Source organism: Tursiops truncatus, chromosome 1 (genome assembly GCF_011762595.2).
Source record: "Tursiops truncatus isolate mTurTru1 chromosome 1, mTurTru1.mat.Y, whole genome shotgun sequence".
Classification (NCBI taxonomy): Eukaryota; Metazoa; Chordata; class Mammalia; order Artiodactyla; family Delphinidae; genus Tursiops; species Tursiops truncatus.
In genome coordinates this window covers 181,867,956-181,888,005 of record NC_047034.1, presented here as the reverse complement: position 1 = coordinate 181,888,005, position 20,050 = coordinate 181,867,956, and the positions used below count along the sequence as shown (strand labels likewise).

Below are 20,050 nucleotides of genomic sequence, written 5' to 3'. Positions count from 1 at the left end.
GCCTAGTAATGACCCTGTGCCCCTGCATGTGGCCCCCTGGTGCCAGGGCAAAATTAATCCCCGCTGATGGCAACATAGTTATTTGCTGCCTGGGCAATTATTCCCCCCTCCCCCAGCTGCCCAGGGGAACAGGTGGGCCTTATAGAAACCAGAGCCGGAGCACAGTTTTAATTATCATGGTCCAGCTGGGGGACCAGAAGCTGACAAGTAGGGCCGATCGCCCTGCCCCCAGAGCCCCGAGAAAGACACTTCTATTGCTTCTGAGGGAAGTGGGGTGCTTAGGGCGGCCCGATCCTTCACCAGCACCGTTCTTCCCACACCTGTGCCACTGCCGTCTGACCCCGCAGGGAGCATCCCCAGGGCAGGGCTGCGAGTGGACGTAAAAGGGAGATAACAGGGGTCCCCAGGATAAACCGGGTGCATCTCAGTGGGGGGTGACGCGGTGGACGGGGCTGTACGAGGACGGGGTCCCCTGGAGGCAACCCTGAGTCACAGGAGGGAGGGTTCTCTGTGGTCTGTCTGGGAATGAGTGATTTGAGTTGCAAGGTCGCCCGGGCTCGGCAATGACTGAGGGAACGGGATGGCAGCTCCAGGGTGTGGGGTGCGGGCTCCGGTCAGGTTCCTGGGAGGGCAATGCAGCCCCTCCCACTGTGCGCTCAGCCCCCAAGCGCCTACTGTGTGCTGTCGAGGGTCCCAAGTGGAGCAGACACAGTCCCACCCCTGCGCAGGGGAGTCTGTGCCGGGGTCCAAGGGAGCGCAAACCAGAGCAGTTGACCATCCCCCGGGAGAGGAAGAGGGGCGGCTGTCCTCGGGAAGGAAGGAGGGGGCTTCTGGCAGATATGCATGCCCCTCCTGCTTCTTCCATCTCGGCTCGGGGCAGGCTGCCCACTCCCCGAAGGCCCCCTCCCTCCACCATCGGCCCTGAAGGAGCTGCCACCCTGTGCAGGAGGAGGGGCCTGGGGCTGGCGGCATCCCTGATGTTGGGCACAAAGAAGAAACACTGAGGCCCTGTGCCGGGCAGCCGGCAGCCCCAAATGTCAGCCCTGATGTCAGTCGCGGGCCAGAGGTGTCAGGGCCCGGTGCTGCCGCTGTGCTCGCAAGTCGTAAATACCGCCTAAATGGCTCTGTCACCTCGCCGCAGCCTTGCTTCCAGCTGCAGCGGAGCCGAAGGTGATTAATGGGAATTATCATTAACGCTGATCAGAGCCGTTTGGCGGAGGCTGGGGAGGGAAGGAAGTGCCCTTTGTGGGGCTGCAGAGGCCGCTCTGAAGGGGGAGTGCACACGTGGGGGTGCACACGGGCACTGTGCACACGCACTCACATGCTCACACGTGCACTCACGTGCACACACGCACTCGAATGCACATGCACACGCAGGACCGGGCCCCGGGGCTGGCTAGTGGAAGGTGGTCTGGCAGATGGGGTGGAGCCAGTCAGTGTTAAGAACAGCCCTTGCCTTTCGTGAAAGGTGGGCTCCAGTGAGGCCGGAGCGCTGACCGCCAGGAGCACAGGCCTGGCACAGCTCAGCCTGGCTGAGACGCACTCTCCCTCCGTCACCAGGCGTGCTCACGACTTAACATGCTTGGCAGCAGAGCACAGACTAGACGGGCCCGGCCAAAACGGGAACAGATGCCGGAGGACGCGGGGCCGTGGCCATGCCTTGGCTCGGGGTGCGGTGCGGGGGGACCCTCTGTGGGTTCCGTCTTCTCCGTCCGTCGGCACACGGCCTGGACCCCTGCGCTCGGCCCACTCCCACCCCGTCACACTGGGGCCGCCTTCTTCCCGCCTGTCTCCGAGGAAGTGGCCGAAGGGGCTGTGCGGCGGGCTTCCCTGCCCTCGGCATCCTCGCTCGGCGGGCCGAGTGGCTTAAAGATACAAAGTGTCCTTTTATTGGAAATATCAATTCAGAAAGGGGCTAGTAGTAAGCTGAGAATATTTGGATAAACTTGACAGCCCTTAGGACTAAAAAAGACCTTTTGTTCCCTCCAAGAAAAAGGCTGTCGCACCACCCCGGGCTCCCTGGAGCCGGTCCAGAAAAAACTGAGGTCGGAGCAGAAAAGTGATTAGGGCGTCTCGTGAAAGATCTTTACTCTAGGTCAAATGTTTATTATTATTTAGTTTATTTTTTATTAGAATGTGCGGTTACCATCCTGTTGCATAATATCAGGCTGTAAGTGTGTCTTCGAACACCCAGTCGGGTCCAGCCCAGCCTCCCGGGGCACAAAGGGGACTTTGTGGCGAGGGGGAGGGGAGCGCGGGGTGGCACCGGCGTGTTCTATTTTGCTCTGTTTGTTTCCGAGATGCCGACCCGTTTAAGAAGGAGCAAGCATCTCTGGCGTTTGCCCGTCGATGAGCAGGGGGGTCCCTGCGGCTTGGGGATCTAGCCGTCGTGGGGGTGGGGGTCGCCTCCCCTTTTCCAGTGGCAGGAGGTTGTGCGTGTGCATTGCATGGCGGGGCGTGATTTGGGCAGGTCTCCACCGGCAGAGAAGGCAAGCTGTTGCCAGGAGGGTGGGGGCACGGGAGAAGCTCCTTTTCGGCTGACCACCAGCCCGGCTCACCAACAGCCACGTGGCTTTTTGGGACACGCAGGGACCTGACGGGGCCACCAGCCCGGCATCTCCCTGAGAGCTGCGCCCACGTGTCCGTCGCCCAGAAACTCGCATGCAGCCCTGCGGCGCCCTGGTCTTGGGTCCGTGTCTCCACTTACGGGCTCTCCAAAGAGCCTGCTTACTTTCCGAGGTTCCCGTGAACGGACGGCCCTCCAGAAGCCGCGCGAGATGAAGATCCAACCTAATTTGATCCTCTTCTACCCAAATACACGAAAATGAGAAAAGCTTGTCCCATTCAAGTCGCTGGAGGAGAAAGGGCCAACCTCAAGTGAGAGGGGCCTTGGCAAAGTGGGAGAGACCCACCCCCACCCCCAAAATGAAACCCAGTTACTGTCTGCAAGGGAGCTGGTCATGAAAGCAGCCTAGCGTCTGAGGTCCATGTGATCCAGAAATTTCTCCCCCAGCCTCTACAGAAAACCCTCGCGTGGTGGATTTTCTCCCCAGCCATCGTGCAGGGACCCGGTCCTGGGTGTGGGACTCAGAGCTGCCTCTGTGAGGGGTCACACCCACGTGTCTTGGGGCCACAGCAACAGTGGACCCGGCAAAGCAACCAGTCACCCTGAGCTGCATCTCCACGTGCCACCACCGCCTGCCCCGCCCTCCCCAAGGTGCAGCTGGCAGAGACCCGGACCTGGCAGGGTGTGCCTTTCCCAGAGAGGGCGTCCAAGGGGTCACAGCCCAGGACCCCAAGCAGGACCTGCCGCCCAGCTCTGCCAGGATGAGCCCCCGAGCCCTCAGTCACAAAGGCAATGCATAAGCAACGCATCTGACGCCCTCTCAGCCCCCGCAGGCGGTCGTGCAGGGCACCCCAAGAATCAGGCCCCTCTGTGAATATGAGTCTAAAGAAAATCACCTTGATGCTATAGCCTGGGGCCCTCCCAGCGGGAGATGCATTTTCAAATACACCTTGGTCCTTGTACTGTACCAGCGAGAAGCCAAATTCCAAAGGCCTCTACTCCAACTTTATATATCAGCTATTGCCCGTGCCTCTAAGGACCTCCTCAAGCTTTAAGGAGACGGTGTCTTCAGGGAGAGTTTCCACCATGGACTATATACATGAATGTAAAATATTGACAAAAGTGGAAGCAGTCACGCATTTTAAAGTAATTACATTTACGAACTTATTTTTCGTAATTCATGGTTGATAGGACAAAGAATTAGTGGAGTAGGAAGTGAGTGTACTTATTTTAAATGTTTTGATTCTGTTATATTTTTCATTACTTTTTTAAAAATTAAATTAGGCATTAAATAGGAAAAAAAAACACACGTCTTCAAAAAAAAAAAAAACACTTGGGAAAGAATCAAAGTGATTATTTTTCCTTAAAAGATAATTTTAAAATAGTCATCATTTGGAGAGGAAGACTAAACAAAAAGAATTTAAAATAAAAGTAAAGGAATGTATGTTTAGAGAGTGAGAGGTGAAGGAAAAGGGGGTTGAGGGACATTTTCCATCTGACATCCCTAAGGGCTGACTCTCCTCACAGAGGCAGGGAAGCTTCTAGAAAAGAGCCCAGGCCCTGACAGAGGGGAAGAGCCGTGTGCCACTTAGGGAAACCACCAGCTCGGTGAGCATTCTCAACCTCCCAGGGATGGCTGAGGACCGCCTGCCTGCCCAGAGCGGCCCCAAACCTTGCCGCGTGGGGCTGGAGGCCAGTCACCACGTGGGGCAGCTCTGGCAGAGTCTCCAGGACATAGTTCCCAGCTCAGAAGTCACACCAAAGACCAGGTCTGCAGCACGTCCATCCGGAGGAAGTCTGGGGGGTCTCGGCCCCTGGAGACTCTGTGATCTTCAAGCTCTGGGTGCCTGCGGCTGGCTAGGAAGGCTTCAGAGGAAACCCTTCTGTACCCACAGCCGTTCTGACCGTCTGTGCGGGAGCCAGAGATCCAGGAAGCCAAGATGCAAAGGAGACCACCAACCGCCCCTCCCCCAGAGACAGAGCCCCCGCCGCCTCCACCCTGGGGAAGAAGGGAACCGTCTCTGCACGCAAGCAGCCCCTCATCTTGAGGGAGCTCCAATCCGGTCACCCGGGAGGTGTCCCGACTCAGGACAGCAGCCGGGCGAGCCACGCTGCTTTAATTAAGCAAAGCGGGGTGTTCCCTTTTCCCATGGGTTTTATTCACGTCCTGACAACATCAATAGCAACAGATCTGTCAGAATAAGTCCTATGAAGCTCACCCAAAGGAGGAAAGAAAATGTGTCCTCCCATCCTTTGCCTCTTCCAAGAGAAAAATACAATGGCAGAACCCACAAAGAAAGACCCGATTTAAATGTTCCGAGGCTCTTACACACCCCCATTTAAATTCCGGGTAATCGGCTGCATTGTGCTGCCCCTGAAGAGGCTGTGGGGCTGGTGCTGCTGTTCAGAACCATTTGTGTCATATAAATGCTGGTGATTAGATTTTTAATAAACCGTTTCAATTCTATTTCCTGGCCTTGAATAGATGTTTGCACTTGACTGGTGTGGACTTGAAAGGGGTCCAGGTAATATCATTGTGGGGGACATACTCTTAATTCCTTTAATATATTTCGTCAAAGGTGACTGGCTGTAGGAACTGGCTGGAACACGGGGAGAGAAGGAGAGCGATTGAATTTAATTGGTTCCATTTGTCATTCAAGACTGACTTTGCCTCACCTCTGCCTATGAATCATTTTCAAACTTGCTGGTCAGACCCAACATGCCCACAGCTTGGGAAGGAAGCCGGCTTTGGGTTCCCAGGACAACATCTCAGGCTGAGCTCACATCCAAGAGCAGGCCTGGCGTGAGACTCAGGGTCCATCAGTGAGCAACCTGATGACCTCTGGCCAGGATGACAGCTCCCGAGAATGGAGGAATCCAGAGGGAGACGACAGGATCCAGAAAAGTGGCATTGGGCTTCCCAGGTGGCGCAGTGGTTGAGAATCTGCCTGCCAATGCAGGGGACATGGGTTCGAGCCCTGGTCTGGGAAGATCCCACATGCCGTGGAGCAACTAGACCCGTGAGCCACAACTACTGAGCCTGCGCATCTGGAGCACGTGCTCCGCAGCAAGAGAGGCCGAGATAGTGAGAGGCCCGTGCACCGCGATGAAGAGTGGCCCCCGCTTGCCGCAACTAGAGAAAGCCCTTGCACAGAAACGAAGACCCAATACAGCCAAAAAATTAATTAATTAATTAATTAATTAAAAAAAAAAAAGTGGCATCACAACCCCAGACTCTTAACACTCCACGTCCAAGGTGCTGGGAGGGTTGAGGGCAAGAGAAAGAATGAGCCCACTGGGTTACAGTTCCAGGACCCCGGGACCCCTCCCCACTCAGCCACTAGGTGACAGCTGAATCCTAGGAAGTGGAGCGATTACAACCAACTGTTCAGAGAGAAACACGCCTCCTCTCTCTGTAAAGCCAAAACCAAGGCCCAGGCCCCGGCCAGCGCTCTCACATGTGGCACCCGGGTGCTGGGGGAGGAAACCAGAGCTGGCCTCTAGCCAGGCATTCAGACGCCGTCCGCACCAGGATCTCTTCCCGTGGCCATTTTTGTCCATCAAAGAGCAACGAGCAATGCTCGTGATGGGGCTTAGATTCGTCCCATTGAGACTGGAACTATTTGCAGGAGCTGATTTCAAAACATGAGGCCTGATACAGAGGCGATGAGTCACGGAGCTTCTCCAGACTGACGTGTCCCCCAGAGAAGGAAGAAGGATGGGCCCAGAGGGACTGAGTCAGTGGCAGGGGAGGCACTAAATATAACCCTGCTGGATGCGTCCTGGCCACCGCCAGACATTCTACGAGCACCTACTGTGTGCCAGGTCCCACGGGGTGCTGAGATGGACAAGCCAGCCTGGCCTCTGTCCTGGAAAGAGGATGTTGCCACAATGACTTCGGGGGAAAATTACACTGCAACACTGTGCACAGGAGAAAAACACTGTAACACTGGATCCAGGAAAAATTGCAACTGATTTCCAGAGAGGGAGAGCGACTAAAAGGAGGGTTTGTATGTCCTTCAGCAGAATCCGTGGGAGAATGAGAAGGAAAAGGGTCCGGAATGCGACAAGGGGATGTGAGGAAAGAAAGACCCTTGGGCAAAGCCCTATGGAATATTGGGGGAAGTTCTCCGTTGTCTTGAGGCACCTACTCATTATTTGTCACCCAAACATTTATTGAGCACCCACTGTAGCCTGGCCATGGGAATCGGCCAGATGAAACCTTCGAAGCCCTCATCATTCAGGGGAAGAGAAAGAAATTATGTGGACAGGACAACCACCGTCTACCATCATCCTTACTGTGATGGGGCAGGGGCAGTGAGAGCCCCTCAGAGGGTCCCACCCCAATGTATGGGATCAGTGCAGTCCTCTTGGGAGAGGTGTTCCTGTGTTGTGCCACCTTTACAACTCTTGGTAGAATGTATCCTTATATCTCACCTTGGGAGTTGGAGAAAGCCAGAAGTGTCTGGGCAGGTTGGGGGAATTCTGTGCCTCATCCATCTATCCATCCACCCAACCAACCATCCATTAATCCATCCACTCATCCATCCATCCATCCATCCATCCACCCATCCATCCATCCCGCCATCCATCATCCACCCATCTACCATCCGTCCATCCAACCACCCATCCAACCATTCATCCATCCAACCATGCAACCATTCATCCATCCCTCCATCCATCCAACCATCTGCTCATCTATCCATCCATCAATCTATCCATCCAATCATCCAACCATCCATCCATCCATCATCCACTTATCCATCCATCCAACCATTCATCTATCCATCCATCCATCCATCCATCGACCAACCATCCATCTATCCATCCATCCATCCATCCATCCAACCAACCATTCATCCATCCATCCAAGCATCCACTCATACATCCACCACCCATCCTTCCATGGACTTGTTCAGTGAGCCCTGTGTGAACACTTGTCCTTGGTGAGGCTCTAGGGAAGCTTCAGTTGCTCTTGGCCACCAACCTCAGGAAGAACAGAGGTGAGAAGGGGAGGACCGGCCAGGATACGTGGTCCCCACAGGTCATAAAAGGGGCAAGACAGGCAGCCAGTGCACAGTGTCCAGCTGATCTGCTCCTTTCCAGCTGTGCAACATTAGCCCAGTTCCTTCACTCCTCTGTGCTCAGTTTCCTCATCTACAAATGTGGCTACAATCGGGCGGGGGGAGCATCTAGGGACCCGGGAATGAGACCCAGCAGCAGCCAGCAGTGAGGCAACGTCAGCAGTCTGTAGTGGCCTCCTCCTGACCAAGGTGGGGTGGAAAGAGCCCCAGGGCAGGCTCTGCACGTCACTGCCCTCTAGAGAACAAGAGGATGTCTAAGAGGAAGACAGGGGGAAGACTGAGCCTTCCTCCGCCCAAATGTGTCTGCTTCTCTGAGGGCTGCATCTGGACGTCACTCCTAGGTGCAGCCTGTGCTGGCTGTTGTCCACGGTGACGGGGTCGTCTGAGACAGTCTGAGGGTCACAAGGCCCTGGGCTGAGGTCGTGGGCCCGAGGGAGCAGAATCCCAGCCAAGGGGCAGAGAGGTGGGTGAGGAAGCCCAGGGCATCCTAGGTGGGCTCCTCAGCCTGGCGTTAGGCTCCCACGCTTGGGGCTTCTGTCCGACTAAGAGAAGTTGCGGGCAGCCCCCTACGTCTGGCCTCAGGGAGCACGCGTGCTCTCTTTGGAAAGTCCCACCCCTCGATCTACAGCAGGCAAGCCATTGTGGGAATTCCTCCTGCACCTGCTAGGGGGCGGGGCGGGGGGTGCCCCGTCACAAGCTCTGCAGTTTGTCACCATCAATGTGACCAGAAAAAGGTTATGAATGTGACACCTCCCGGGGGCCTCGCATTAACTCAACGACAGAGAAACCGCTTCCTGTGGGCAGCCCCCGGGCTCCCGCCTCGGCCCTCGCAGGGATGCTGCCACAAACCTTTGGTTTGGGGTGTTTGGGCTTTTTTTTTTCCAGTCTTTTTTATGATCAAGAAACAAACACAAGTGTGTCACTTCAGAATGTCACAGCTGCGTCTGCGCTTATGTGCAGAATTTAGGCTCAGAGACTTCTGCTCCGGACCGAAATTCCAATCAGATCAGGGTTTGAAAATGTGTTTGGGCTGTTAGCGATTTAGCCATGGCAGCCCAGGGGGCGGGGCAGGCCTGCAGCCTGCGGTGAGGCCAGGACCTTGCTAGCTGGGGGGGACTTTACAAGCCGGGCCAGGATTTGGGGACGCTTCTCTGCACCAATAGCCTTCACCTGTCCAAACCATCCCGGTGTTGGCACGTGGATGGCTTCTCATGATTCTGCCCTTTCCTGAGTATCAAACTCTCTGGTCAGCGCCCAGGTCCAGCCGTTGTTGGCTGGACCAGATGTGGACACTTTCATCCCGCAAGAAGCAGAACCCCTTTGAGGCTGGAGCTGGGCCAGGCTGGGCCGTCTGTGCTGGTGTTTGTTGGGAGCCCCTGCTGCATGGTTGCACAGGGGCCTCCATAAGACATTCGTGGGTCCCCCACTGCAGTGCCAGGGCAGGGGGACAGAGAGGGGCAGGGTTTGCACCTGTATTACTTGGGGATGGAAACTTCTGCAAGAACCCATCTGGCAGGGAGCTGCCCTGGCGACACCAGCCATCTCCTCAAGGTTGAGTAAAAGGGAGGCCAGGGATCTGGGACCAGGTCTGGGGTCCGCAGTTGTTTGTCCTCCTTGGCAGGTCCAGGTTCAGCCTGAAATTCTTGCTTTGACCCTGATGTCCACACAGCAACTGAAATCCCATCTCAGTGCTTGTGAGAAATGCCGCAGAAAGGCCACAGAAGTCTTGTACCACCGTCTGCTACCAGCATTATGCTGAAGGTGGAGCCTCTGGGCAAAAGTGCCCTCTGGGGGTGGCCGAAGCTGCCCCCCACCCCCCTGAGAGAGGGGCCGGTGGCTTCCGCCCGGCAGCCCGTGGCTCAGCCTCTGGCTTGGGTCTGCGAGGAGGGCCCCCTCCTGCTGGGGGCTGAGGCCGGCCCAGGCTCTCTGCAGGGACCAGGGGCTTTCTCTTTGGGGGACACCCCAAGAACCTCCGACTATGATGCAATAGCCCCACACACAAGTGGGCTGAGGGATTCTCTTTTTTTAAATTAATTTTGATTGGAGTCTACCTGATTTACAGTGTGGTGTTAGCTTCTCCTGTACAGCAAAGTGAGTCAGTTACACATATACACGTATCCACCCTTTTTTAGATTCTGTTCCCGTGCAGGTCATTACAGAGTGTTGAGTAGAGTTCCCTGTGCCCTACAGTAGGTCCTTATTCATTATCTATTTTATTTAGAGCCATGTGTAACTGTCAATCCCAATTTCCCAATTTATCCCTCCCCCCACCTTTCCCCCCCCCGGTAACCATAAGATTGTTTTCTACATCTGTGACTCTATTTCTGTTTTGTAAATAAGTTCATTTGTACCATTTTTTTAGATTCCGCATGTAAGCGATATCCTATGATATTTGTCTTTCTCTGTCTGACTTACTTCACTCAGTGTGACCATCTCCAGGTCCATCCATGTCGCTGCAAATGGCATGATTTCGTTCTTTTTATGGCCGAGTAATATTCCATTGTACATACGTGCCACATCTTCTTTATCCGTTCCTCCGTCAACGGGCACTCAGGTTGCTTCTACGTTCTGGGTATTGTAAGTAGTGCTTCTGTGAACGTTGAGGGCAGAGGGATCCTTGAAGCAGGAGGCACAGGGTAGAGCCTGTTTGCTGGGGGCCTTCTCCTACTCACTGCCAGGGCTGGTTTGTCTCTCGGGGGCCCCGGGCAGCCCACGGAAGATTCCCGACTGGCCAGGAGTCTGGGCTTCTTACCTACGCAGCAGACCCAGGAAGAGGCCCTGCTTCTGACCAGCACCCTCTTCATCCTGTAGTGGGCACAGCCAACTCCCAACCTGGCACATTTCTGAAGAGCAGATGAGCAGGTACAGACAGCCAGGGAAGCAGCAGATGCCCACAGCCATCGTGGCCACACATATGTCCCCGCAGCACACGTGCCCTTGAAGCCGGCAGAGCTGTGGGAAGGGGGCTCTGTTCGGGGTGTCTTCAAGGAGCTACCAAGAGCAAACCAAGTGTTCCTTATGGTGTGCTCTCCCTGCAGGGAGCCGCAGGCCTCCACGCAGCTGGAAAGCAGGGAAAAGGCTTTCCAGTTCCAAAGGGGAAACTGAGGCTGGAGCCCAGAAAGTCCCCACGTTGTCAGATTCGGAATTCGTAATGTCAGGGCTGGAAAGGCACCTATGGTAGAGGTCCGGTCTCCCTTTGGAGCACCCTGGAGAGATGGTCCTTGAATCCCCACAGTGACGGGGCGCTCATCCCTTTGCAAGGCTTCTCACCCACCCCACAGGCTGCCGATAGGGACGTCTCAGCTGCTGGTCCTGAGGTTTTATCAGACCCCTCTGGTTGCCGATCACCCTGAGGGGTTTCTGTGTCTGAGCGAGTTTCTCACTCATTTATTTCCCTGCAGACTTAAGGGCACTAGTTTCAATCGCCAGTTGGCCCGTTTATTTCTGATGGGTCAGGGCTACGGCCCACGGCCGATGAGACACAGGCTGCCGACTTGCCGTGATGGATGGGACAGGCTGGGAGGAAGCCGAGCCCCCAGACACCCGACTCGGGCCAGGAGCAGGGCTGTGCTCAGGCCACGCCAGGGGCCAGGGGCCCTCGGAATAGCCCACATTGCCCCGCCTTCACCAAAGCCTCTCTTCTTGTCCCCTGGGTGCTGTTGGCGAGATCAGGCATGTTAAGTCCTGCTCCAGCCCAGGCGATGCACGGAGCAGACCAAACCTCTCCGCTTTGCCGCCTTCTCACCCTCTGGTTTTCTGCAAACTGCACAGACGCTGCTGGGAGAGCTGGCCCCTCATGTGCAGCCCCTGGCCTGAGGAGGAAAAGAAGGAAAAGGGAGAAGTAAAATAAGAATCCGATGGAAGGGGAGGAGGGGCCAAAGGAGATGGGGAGGGAAGAGGAAAGTCCAGCGGCCGTGAGCTCTGCTTCCTGGGCTCCAGGCTGGGCGCCCAGGGCCGTGCACCCTGGGAACGCAGCAGCATCGAATACCTGGGTGTTTTGTGGGAGATGGTCTGTGAACCCCAGGGAGCGCCGGGGCACCTGGCTGTCAGGATTTTGAAGGGAGAGGGTCTGAGAACCCCGGGGGTGTTTATATAGCACTTGGGTGTGTAAGTGATTTCTGGTCTGACCTTTGAAGGCATCTGTGGCCCCCGAACACATAGAGTGTGGTTTCTGAGGTCTGGCTCTAAGCTGAGAGATTCTGCCCATCGCTAACATGAGTGAATTCCCCCAGGCTGTCGGGCACCCAGCTCCCTCTGCAGAATCCCCATCCTGGGCTGTGCTCTTGGGTCCCTGAGACCGAGGGACCCCGGCCCTTATCCCCCCACAATGCCCTGGAACTGTCCCACGGAGATCACGGTCAGCAGGGGTGTCCTAGGAACCCCAGCGGCTCCTTTGGGCACAAGTCCCATGGACACTGGGTCTCTCTACCCACCCCCCGCCGTGAGCTTCAGAGTCAGACTGGCCTCCATCTTGGAGAAACAGTGTCCATGAGTTCTTCCTCAAAGCAGCCCCCTCCCTCCCTCCCCCTCCCTCCCCCTCCCTCCTTCCACCCTCCCCTCCCTCCCTCCCTCCCCCTCCCTCCCCTCCCTCCCCTCCCCCTCCCTCTCCCTCCCTCCCCGTCCCTCCCCTCCCCCTCCCCTCCCTCCCCCCTCTCTCCCTCCCCCTCCCTCCACCTCCTCCCTCCCTCCTCCCCTCCCTCCCCTCCCTCCCTCTCCCCTCCCTCCCCCTCCCTCCCCCTCCCTCCCCCCTCCTCCCTCCTTCTCCCCCTCCTTCCTCCCCCACCCCTGACCTTCCTCTCAGCCTGAGCAGGTGGGGCCCCATGACCCTCCTGCCAGGACTCCTGTCTGCTGGGCAGCCGTGCGACCACTCCCCACTGGCCGCATTTCTCCCTGGTGCTTGTTCATGTCACCACCAAGCCCCATAATGAGAGTCAGGACAGAGGATTTACAAGCTCATCCAGGCTCCGCATCTGCACCCAGCAGAGGTGTTTCCAGAAGGCCTCCCCCCCACCGCCTTCCATCACAAGAGTGGACTTTCTGTTCCAGCTGCTCGTGGACGCCATAAGTCTTGGCGTGTGTGTGCGTGTGCGTGTGTGTGTGTGTCTGTGTTACGCACGTGCGGGTGCATGTGGGCAGGACAGGCCCACACAGCTTGGCGGCTGAGCTCGTGGCTCTGGATCAGCTTAAAGAAGGGGTCAGGGTGAGAAGGATGAGATCTGCCCCCTGGGTCCTCCCTGAGCTGGAAGCGGACGCGAGGCCCAGGCCTCCATGGAGCTGAGCTGCAGGACGTGCGGCCAAGGGACCGGACTCTCAGGCCCGTTCCTTCCCGCCTGCTCGGAGCCCATTAGCGGCTGACGACAGATGCGTTGGCATTCCCGCCGGCACGCACACCCCAGATGGCCGGAGGCTGGCCACGCCCATTAAACGTGAGAGAGCAGCCCAGCAGCGAGCCCACAAATTCAAGGTGCAGGAAACCTCAAATGATGCGCAAAAACAATTGTCAAGGTGAAGAGTTTTCTATGCCTTTGCTTCATAACCAGGCCTTTCTGAGCTGGGGAAGCTGGTGGGGGGACGAGGAGTGGAAAGGCCTGGAAGGCCAAGTGGGGGAGAGTGGGCAGGAGGGCAGCTTCCTTTGGAGGCTCTGGGACCCCCAAGGCTCAGCCCCAAACTGCCCAGAGCCAAGCTTTGGATGCAATCAGGCAGAGGGGCCGGACCTCAGATCTGCAGAGAGACCCAGCCCCGAGGCCATGGCAGCCTCCAGGCCACTGCCTGCTAACGTTGCCCTAGGAGATTGGTTAGGGGACAACTGGGCCAACTCTTTCCTTCCGTCACACCCTCCCTGGTGCATGCCTTGTGCAGAAGCAGAACCGAGCTCACAGCCTGGGGCGGGGGCTCTGCCGTCACCTGTACCTGCTCTGTCCACTTCTACCTGTATTGGTCTCCTGGGGCACGGCTCTGAGCACAGACCAAACCAGGCCTCAGGCCCTGCTGAGCTGGGCAGAGAGTGACATGACCCGTCCTTATGGGCCCTGGAAAGTCTCATTCCAAGAGAGGCGGGAGGGGGGACCTGTGACGGCCCGGGGCTGCTTTCTGGATCCCAGGGCGTGCTGAGTCCTGTGGGTCCTGGAGCCGGGATGCAGACCCTCTCTCTGGTCCTCGATCCGGCTCAGACAGCATGTGGGGGCCCTGGGCTGGGCCCAGCCCTGCTCCTGGAGCCTCCCTCTCGTGTCCTGAAAATGCGCACTGACAGCCCCTGCCTGGGAGGTCCGCAGTGATGAAGAAGGGGCAGTGCTGGTACCAAGAGAGGCCTGAGCCCACACGGCTCATGGCGTGAGCACCCCAGAGGGCCCAGCTTGGCCACGGCGGAGACCCTGGAGAGAAGGCCAGAGACAGAGGGAAAGGAGGCCAGAGAGAGACAAACGTCACTCCCTTTCCTCCCTTTCTGTAATCAGAAACGGCATGGCCCGTCCACGCCCCAAACAAGAAGCCAAGCCTGCGGCACCCTGTCCACCTGGCCCGAGGCCCAGGCCCAGGGCCGCTCCTGGGAGTGTTTCTCTGATCTGAGGCAGAAAAGCAGCAGCTTCCAGGCCGGGCTCCTGCCTGCGCCCCCCGCCCCCGCCCCCTGGCCCGGCTCCATCACCCAGGTACGCCCCAGTGTGCCCCACAGGGCTGGACTCTCTCCACAGAGACGGGAGAGAGACGTGGTCCTGGCATCGGGGTGAGCCCCACTGCCCAACCTGGCCCCGCATCGCTGGTTCAGGGCCCCAAGACCACGGCTTCTTGTGCCTTCCCTGGAGGAAAGGTCAGCCGTTCCCTGCTACCTCTCAGAGGGAGAGTTTTAGTCTCTTTGGGTGGAAGGCATTAACCAACGCCTCCTCTGTCACCCCAGAAAGCCAGCCAGGGTGGCCATGAGGGAGAAGGGGCCCCCGGACCTTGAGGGACCTTCAGGGACCTTCAGGAAGTAAGTGGCACCCTGCGGTGGTCCAGATGGTCGGGGCTGGGGGACCAGGTCCTCCGGGTTGAGGAGGAGGGACGTTTCCCCGGAGGGGCTGCTCACCAGAGAAAAGACACCCCCTGGAGCTGGGCAGCGGGGCCCTGGAGGAGTTTTTGCCTCTGAATTTTGGGCCCTGCACCCCAAGAAGGATGGCCACATGTCCAGAGGCCCCAGAGCAGTGTCCGTGCAGGTTAGCCACCGGCCGTGTCCACGTTCAGACGCGCTTGAGAGGCCCGGAGCTGTTTGCTGAACGAGGGCCATGTCCAAATACCTGCAGGGCTGTCACGTGGAGGAGAGAGAGGCCTGTTCCCAGAGGGCTGAGCGGGGACGTTGAGGAGGGAGGGCCCGGCCATGCAGAAGTTACTCTCCGTGAGGCACTGCTGCCATGTGGGTCTGCGCGTGTGCCCACAGATGTGCCGGCAGAAGTGCGGATCTGCTCCTAGGTCAGGCAGGGCTCGGGTGTGGGGCTGGGGATGAGCCTGGGGTCTTCCAGCCGCCCTGCAGTGTCGCAGAATCTACCGGAACTGAGAGGCAAAGGGCCATGCCTGCATCCGGCCTCCCGCGCTTTTCTGGCCAACCCCACACATCCTTTGAGAACCGCGGGGTCAAGCACGCTCTCTGCGGGGGACGGGAGACGCGGGAGGGCCCTGCGCTGGTTGTGACGGCTCACAGCATCACTGACCGTCTCTGCTAGTCCAGACTGGACCATGGGTGGGGGGAGGAGACCGAGAGACACAGACAAAGAGACAGAGACAGAGAGACTGGCAGCCGCCCGCCTACACCCACCTGTGAAGACGCTGGGTGGGAGGCACAGGGATGGGGTGGGGGGTCCCTGGGTCTTGGCCAACTGGCCCCTCTTCCTCCCTGTGATGGAGCCAGGTGGCCGGGGGCCTCGCCAAGTGACGGGGCCACTACCCACAGCTTTGCTTGGTGGGTCTCTCTTGCGGGTTTCCTGCACTGGGGGTGGGAGGTAAGAGAAGGGGCCCGTGAGAGGCATTACGTCAGGAGAGGGGCCTCTCCCGTGTGGCCTGCCCCCCACAAGCCCACAGCGGCCTCCCAATGGGGCCCAGAGCGGCCGTGTCCCTTCACCCCTGGCAGCCAAGGACCAGAGGCTGGGCCGGGCAGCCTCCCTGTGGCCATACTGGCCCAGGCACTCTTTCAGAATTAGGGCCGTTTGGTTGAAGTCCCCAAAACGGAGAATCGTCAGAACGGAGGCCTGTGGGCTCACAGCCCCTTCCAGTCAGCTTGGCGGCCCCTCAGAGGCTCGTCATGACGGAGGGGCTGCCGTGGGGCTTGGAGGCACAGTGTGACTAGAGGTGGGTTCTAGGCCCTCCCACAGCAAGGCGGCTGCTTCCCCAAACCTCACTGACTCACAGGCCATGCGGGACCCTGGGCCATGTAGAAGGTGTCCGTGGGCGTTTGGGAGGCGCCTGGGCTGTTTACAGAGCATCTGGTTCTCTGGCCAGAAGGGCTTCTCCAGGCCTCAGGGGCAGCCTCCCTCCCTTCTCGGGTCCTTACCTGTTCATCAGGCGGCACTGGGGAGACCTCCCAGGGGAACAGGGGCCGTGCGCCTGGGGTCGGCCTCCTCTGTTTGTGCTAAGACATGTCCCTACCCCCTGCCCTGACTTCACTGAGTCCTTCTGACACCCTGTTCGCATCACCCCTACCCACCTAGATACCCCTGCCCACCTGGACACTCCCGACCACCTGGACACCTACTTCCAGCCCTCAGTGTGGTGGTGGCCTCAGCCCCTCCCTCCTTCCCTCCCAGCCGCCCAGCTCAGCTGCCCAGGAAGCTTGCCCACGATGCCACTGGCCTCCACGGCTCTGGATTCGGGCCCCTGAGCAGGCACAGATCAGAGCAGGTGGGAGGGACTGTGCCCGCAGCGTCCACCTCGGCGCCCGGCGGCTTTGGGGCATCCCCCTCTCAGCAGGGACAGCAGTCAGGTCGGTCTTCTGGGAAACGACCTGCTCAGAGGTGCGCACGCCGGAGGAGCTCCCGGCCTCTGCCTGTCAGAAGGGCGTTCAGAAAACAAGAGCAAAGTACCTGAGGCCAGTCGGGCCGTGGGGCCTCTGCCGGCTGGGCTTCTGCAAACACCCAGCGTCAGATGGAAACTTCCACTTTTAAGAAAACCAAATGATGTTCCTTCTTGCAGGGTGACGTGCACGCTGCTGTGAGCGTGCACGCTGGCACACGCACACTCACAGGCGCACACGCGTCGAGATTCGCACGCAGCCACCCCCCGACCACAACGTCACCTTCGAGACCGCTCACCCCCAGCCCACCCCAGTGCTCTCAGCAGAGGGCTCTGCCCTCGGACACTGCGGCCTCTGCTTTCTCACATGTGGGGCCGCTTGCTGGGGAGTTTTCACAAGGCCGTTAGCACTTTTATGGGTGTGCCAGGGCAGCGATCTGCTCGGTGAGAATAGACAGGGCAGTCCTCCTACCTCCGCGTCGGGCTCCCTCCCGGAGACGCCTGGGCGTCGGTGGGCTTGGTGGGCTGAGGGCCTGGCTGATGCCCGGAGGGTCGGCTGATGTCCAGAGGCTGGCCTGCCTTCCTACTCTGCACCCAAACAGCGGACTCTCTTGCTGGGCAAACGTAGAGTGTGTCGGCTGTAGCGCACAGGATGCCTCTGACGTTTCTTGGTTTTCTTTCTTGCCGGGCAGATCTCCGAAGACCTGGGCAGTGGGAAGTTCTGCGTGGACGCTACTCAGGCCGGGGCCGGCAGCTGGCTCAAGTACATCCGCGTGGCGTGCTCCTGTGACGACCAGAACCTCACCATGTGTCAGATCAACGAGCAGGTGGGTCCGGGCGCGCACAGAGCCTCGGCCTTGGGGCCCTGGCACCGGGAGGGAGGGGAGTGGAGCCGCCGAGGTGAAGGGTTAGCACGTGTCTACCAAGCCCGTCCTGCAGCGGGGGGCTATCCGGCACTCAGCCAGCGCTGAGTTTCCGGGAACCCAGCGACACCCCCGGATGCTCCATCAGAGCCTTTGCTCCGGGGCTGGTGGGGCTGGAGGCTTATGGGAAGACACATGGCCGGGAGCGGGCGGGTCTGGAACTTCAGGGTCCACATTCCGACAAATGCCAGCCCCGTGAGAGAAGTAGAGAAGTAGGGAACCCTGTCCTTGAGAATCGTGTCTAAGTGGCTGTTTATCCAAGCTGCCCGGAAGGGTCCGCACTGGCTGTCTGGAAGGCTGAGGTGAGGCCCCAGCTGCCCAGAGCCGCCAAGAATAGCTGTGGCAGCCCAGCCAGCCTGCGGAGGGACTAGCCCTGTTTGGGCACAAAATCCTGGCCCTGCTGGGAGCCGACTGATACCTTTCCTGAGCTGCGTGGCCCCGACTTCAGCCCAGGCCCCCCCAGGGCCAAGGGATGATTTGGCTTCTGCTGCCAGCCCCCAAGAGGCCGAAGACCCCCCTCGGCACGCTGGACCCTTCCCACTGCTCCACGTCTGTGCCGGCCCGGGGCTGCAGGCATCCAGTATCAGGAACCAATCAGGACAGAAGATGCCGCGGGAGTTGCCACCACAAAGGAACCTTAGTCCTTTAACGTCTTTACTTACAACTTTGCAAGTGGCCCCCAGAGACCCTGCTCAGAGCCAGGCCCCTCAGGCCACGCTTCCACTGGGTCCCCAGGGTACGGCTTCCTCGACATGCCCGGGGGCCCAGCCGCTTCCCTCAGAGGAGTCTGCTTTCGCCTCTGTCTTGGGGTTTCGCGTGAGATTTCATTTGCAGAAAGGATTCCATTGCTTTAAAAAAGGTTTGTGGAGACCACATAACAGGGGGTGCAGCTTCGAGTCGCCAGTGCAAACCTCTAAAAGCCGTTTGAGGCTCTTCGACTCTAGAGAGACAGTTTTGCATAAAGAAATGCAGACAGCACACACCCAGGAGGCCCCGGGACCCGCGTGAGCTGCCGAGCACCCCGCCCTCATCTGCTCAGCCCCGTCCCCGGCCATGGGGCTCAGCCTGGACCGAGCAGCCCTCCCTCCACTGACACGATCTGGCGATGCTCCAATCCACCTCTGCTACTGAGAGGTCTACAGCTTCCACTGAGAACCCAACATTTGGAAAAAAAGGGTTTTTTTAATTGCAAAATATATTGAGGAAATAAAGGAAAAGATAATCATAAAAATTAAAAAGAAAAGACACTTCCCCCTTCCAGATGAACGTGAAAGGTGAGTGAAGGAGAATCAGGGTTAAGGCACGTGGGAAGATGGTCCTTCCGTTGTCTGTCTTTGCAAAGAACATGTGTCCTTGGTCGTGTGTCTGGGAGCCGAGGGGCAGGAAAAAGATACCAGGAGGCCGGGGCCAGGACTGCACTTTTGTGAGATGCAGCATAAAATAATGAAGGATCCAGATTTTTTGTTTAAAAAAGAAATGCTTGGTAGGTGCCTTTATGTGGCAAGCTTTTGAAAATGCAGAAAATGCAGCCTAGCGTCTTCTCAAAGAGAAGCCTGTCTTCCGACATCTTTGTTTTATTATTAATGTTTCAGGTTGGCTTTTATTTCAGCTCCACGCAGGGTCCAAATGGAATTAACTACTTGGCAGCAAACTCTTTCCTTCTTCAGGACCAGTGGACAGGAGTACCCTAGACTCATGGGTTCCCTTTCATTTAACCGCACTTTTATACCCCAGTGCTTTACCAAGCTCCATCCTACGTTCGGAACCATACCTGGCTCGAGTACTTAAACCCAACGTAACGTCAAAACTTCATCCTCGCCTGCTGATGCTTCTAGCAGCCTAAAGCTGGGGGATTTATGATCCCCATCTTAGTTCACAGGCTCGGAGAGGACTCTGGTGCCTATTTAAGCAAAACAACAATGAAATGGCCTGGGGACTTCCCTGGTGGCGCAGTGGTTAAGAATCCGCCTGCTAGTGCAGGGAACACGGGTTCGAGCCCTGGTCCGGGAAGATCCCACATGCCGTGGAGCAACTAGGCCCGTGCGCCACAACTACTGAGCCCACGCTCTAGAGCCTGCGAGCCACAACAACTGAGCCCGCATGCCACAACTACTGAAGCCCGTGCGCCTAGAGCCCATGCTCCGCAACAAGGAAGCCGCCGCGATGAAGAGTAGCCCCCGTTCGCTGTAACTAGAGGAAGCCCGCGCGGAGCAACGAAGACCTGACGCAGCCAAAAATAAATAAAAATAAATAAATCTATAAAAAAACTGAAATGGCCGGAAGCAGTAAAATTTCTCCACCCAGGGCCTTTCAAACCCTGCATCCTCCAAGGGAGAGAGGACCCTCTGCCCTGCCTCCTGGGACCATGGTGGGTGATTCCTGCTGGCACGGGGCAACCGGGATTCCCGTCAACGTCCCCATCTCCAAACTTAACGGCATGGCAGGGGCCTCCAAACACCAGGAAAACAGGAGCCAAGGGGTGGGGTGGGGGGGGGCGGCCGCATCTC

General features: G+C 58.0%; 1 protein-coding gene across 4 annotated transcripts in view; it reads left to right on the top strand.

Annotated features, from left to right (window-relative positions):
- The window catches only part of PRDM16 (PR/SET domain 16), a 323,088-nt gene that overhangs the window by 255,468 nt on the left and 47,570 nt on the right, over window positions 1-20,050 (top strand). For all 4 annotated transcript variants that reach the window (XM_033844705.2, XM_073797183.1, XM_033844695.2 and 1 more), the window contains exon 4: window positions 17,313-17,447. In XM_033844705.2, coding sequence (XP_033700596.1) covers window positions 17,313-17,447 — 135 coding nt within the window. The remainder of the gene's footprint in view (window positions 1-17,312; window positions 17,448-20,050) is intronic.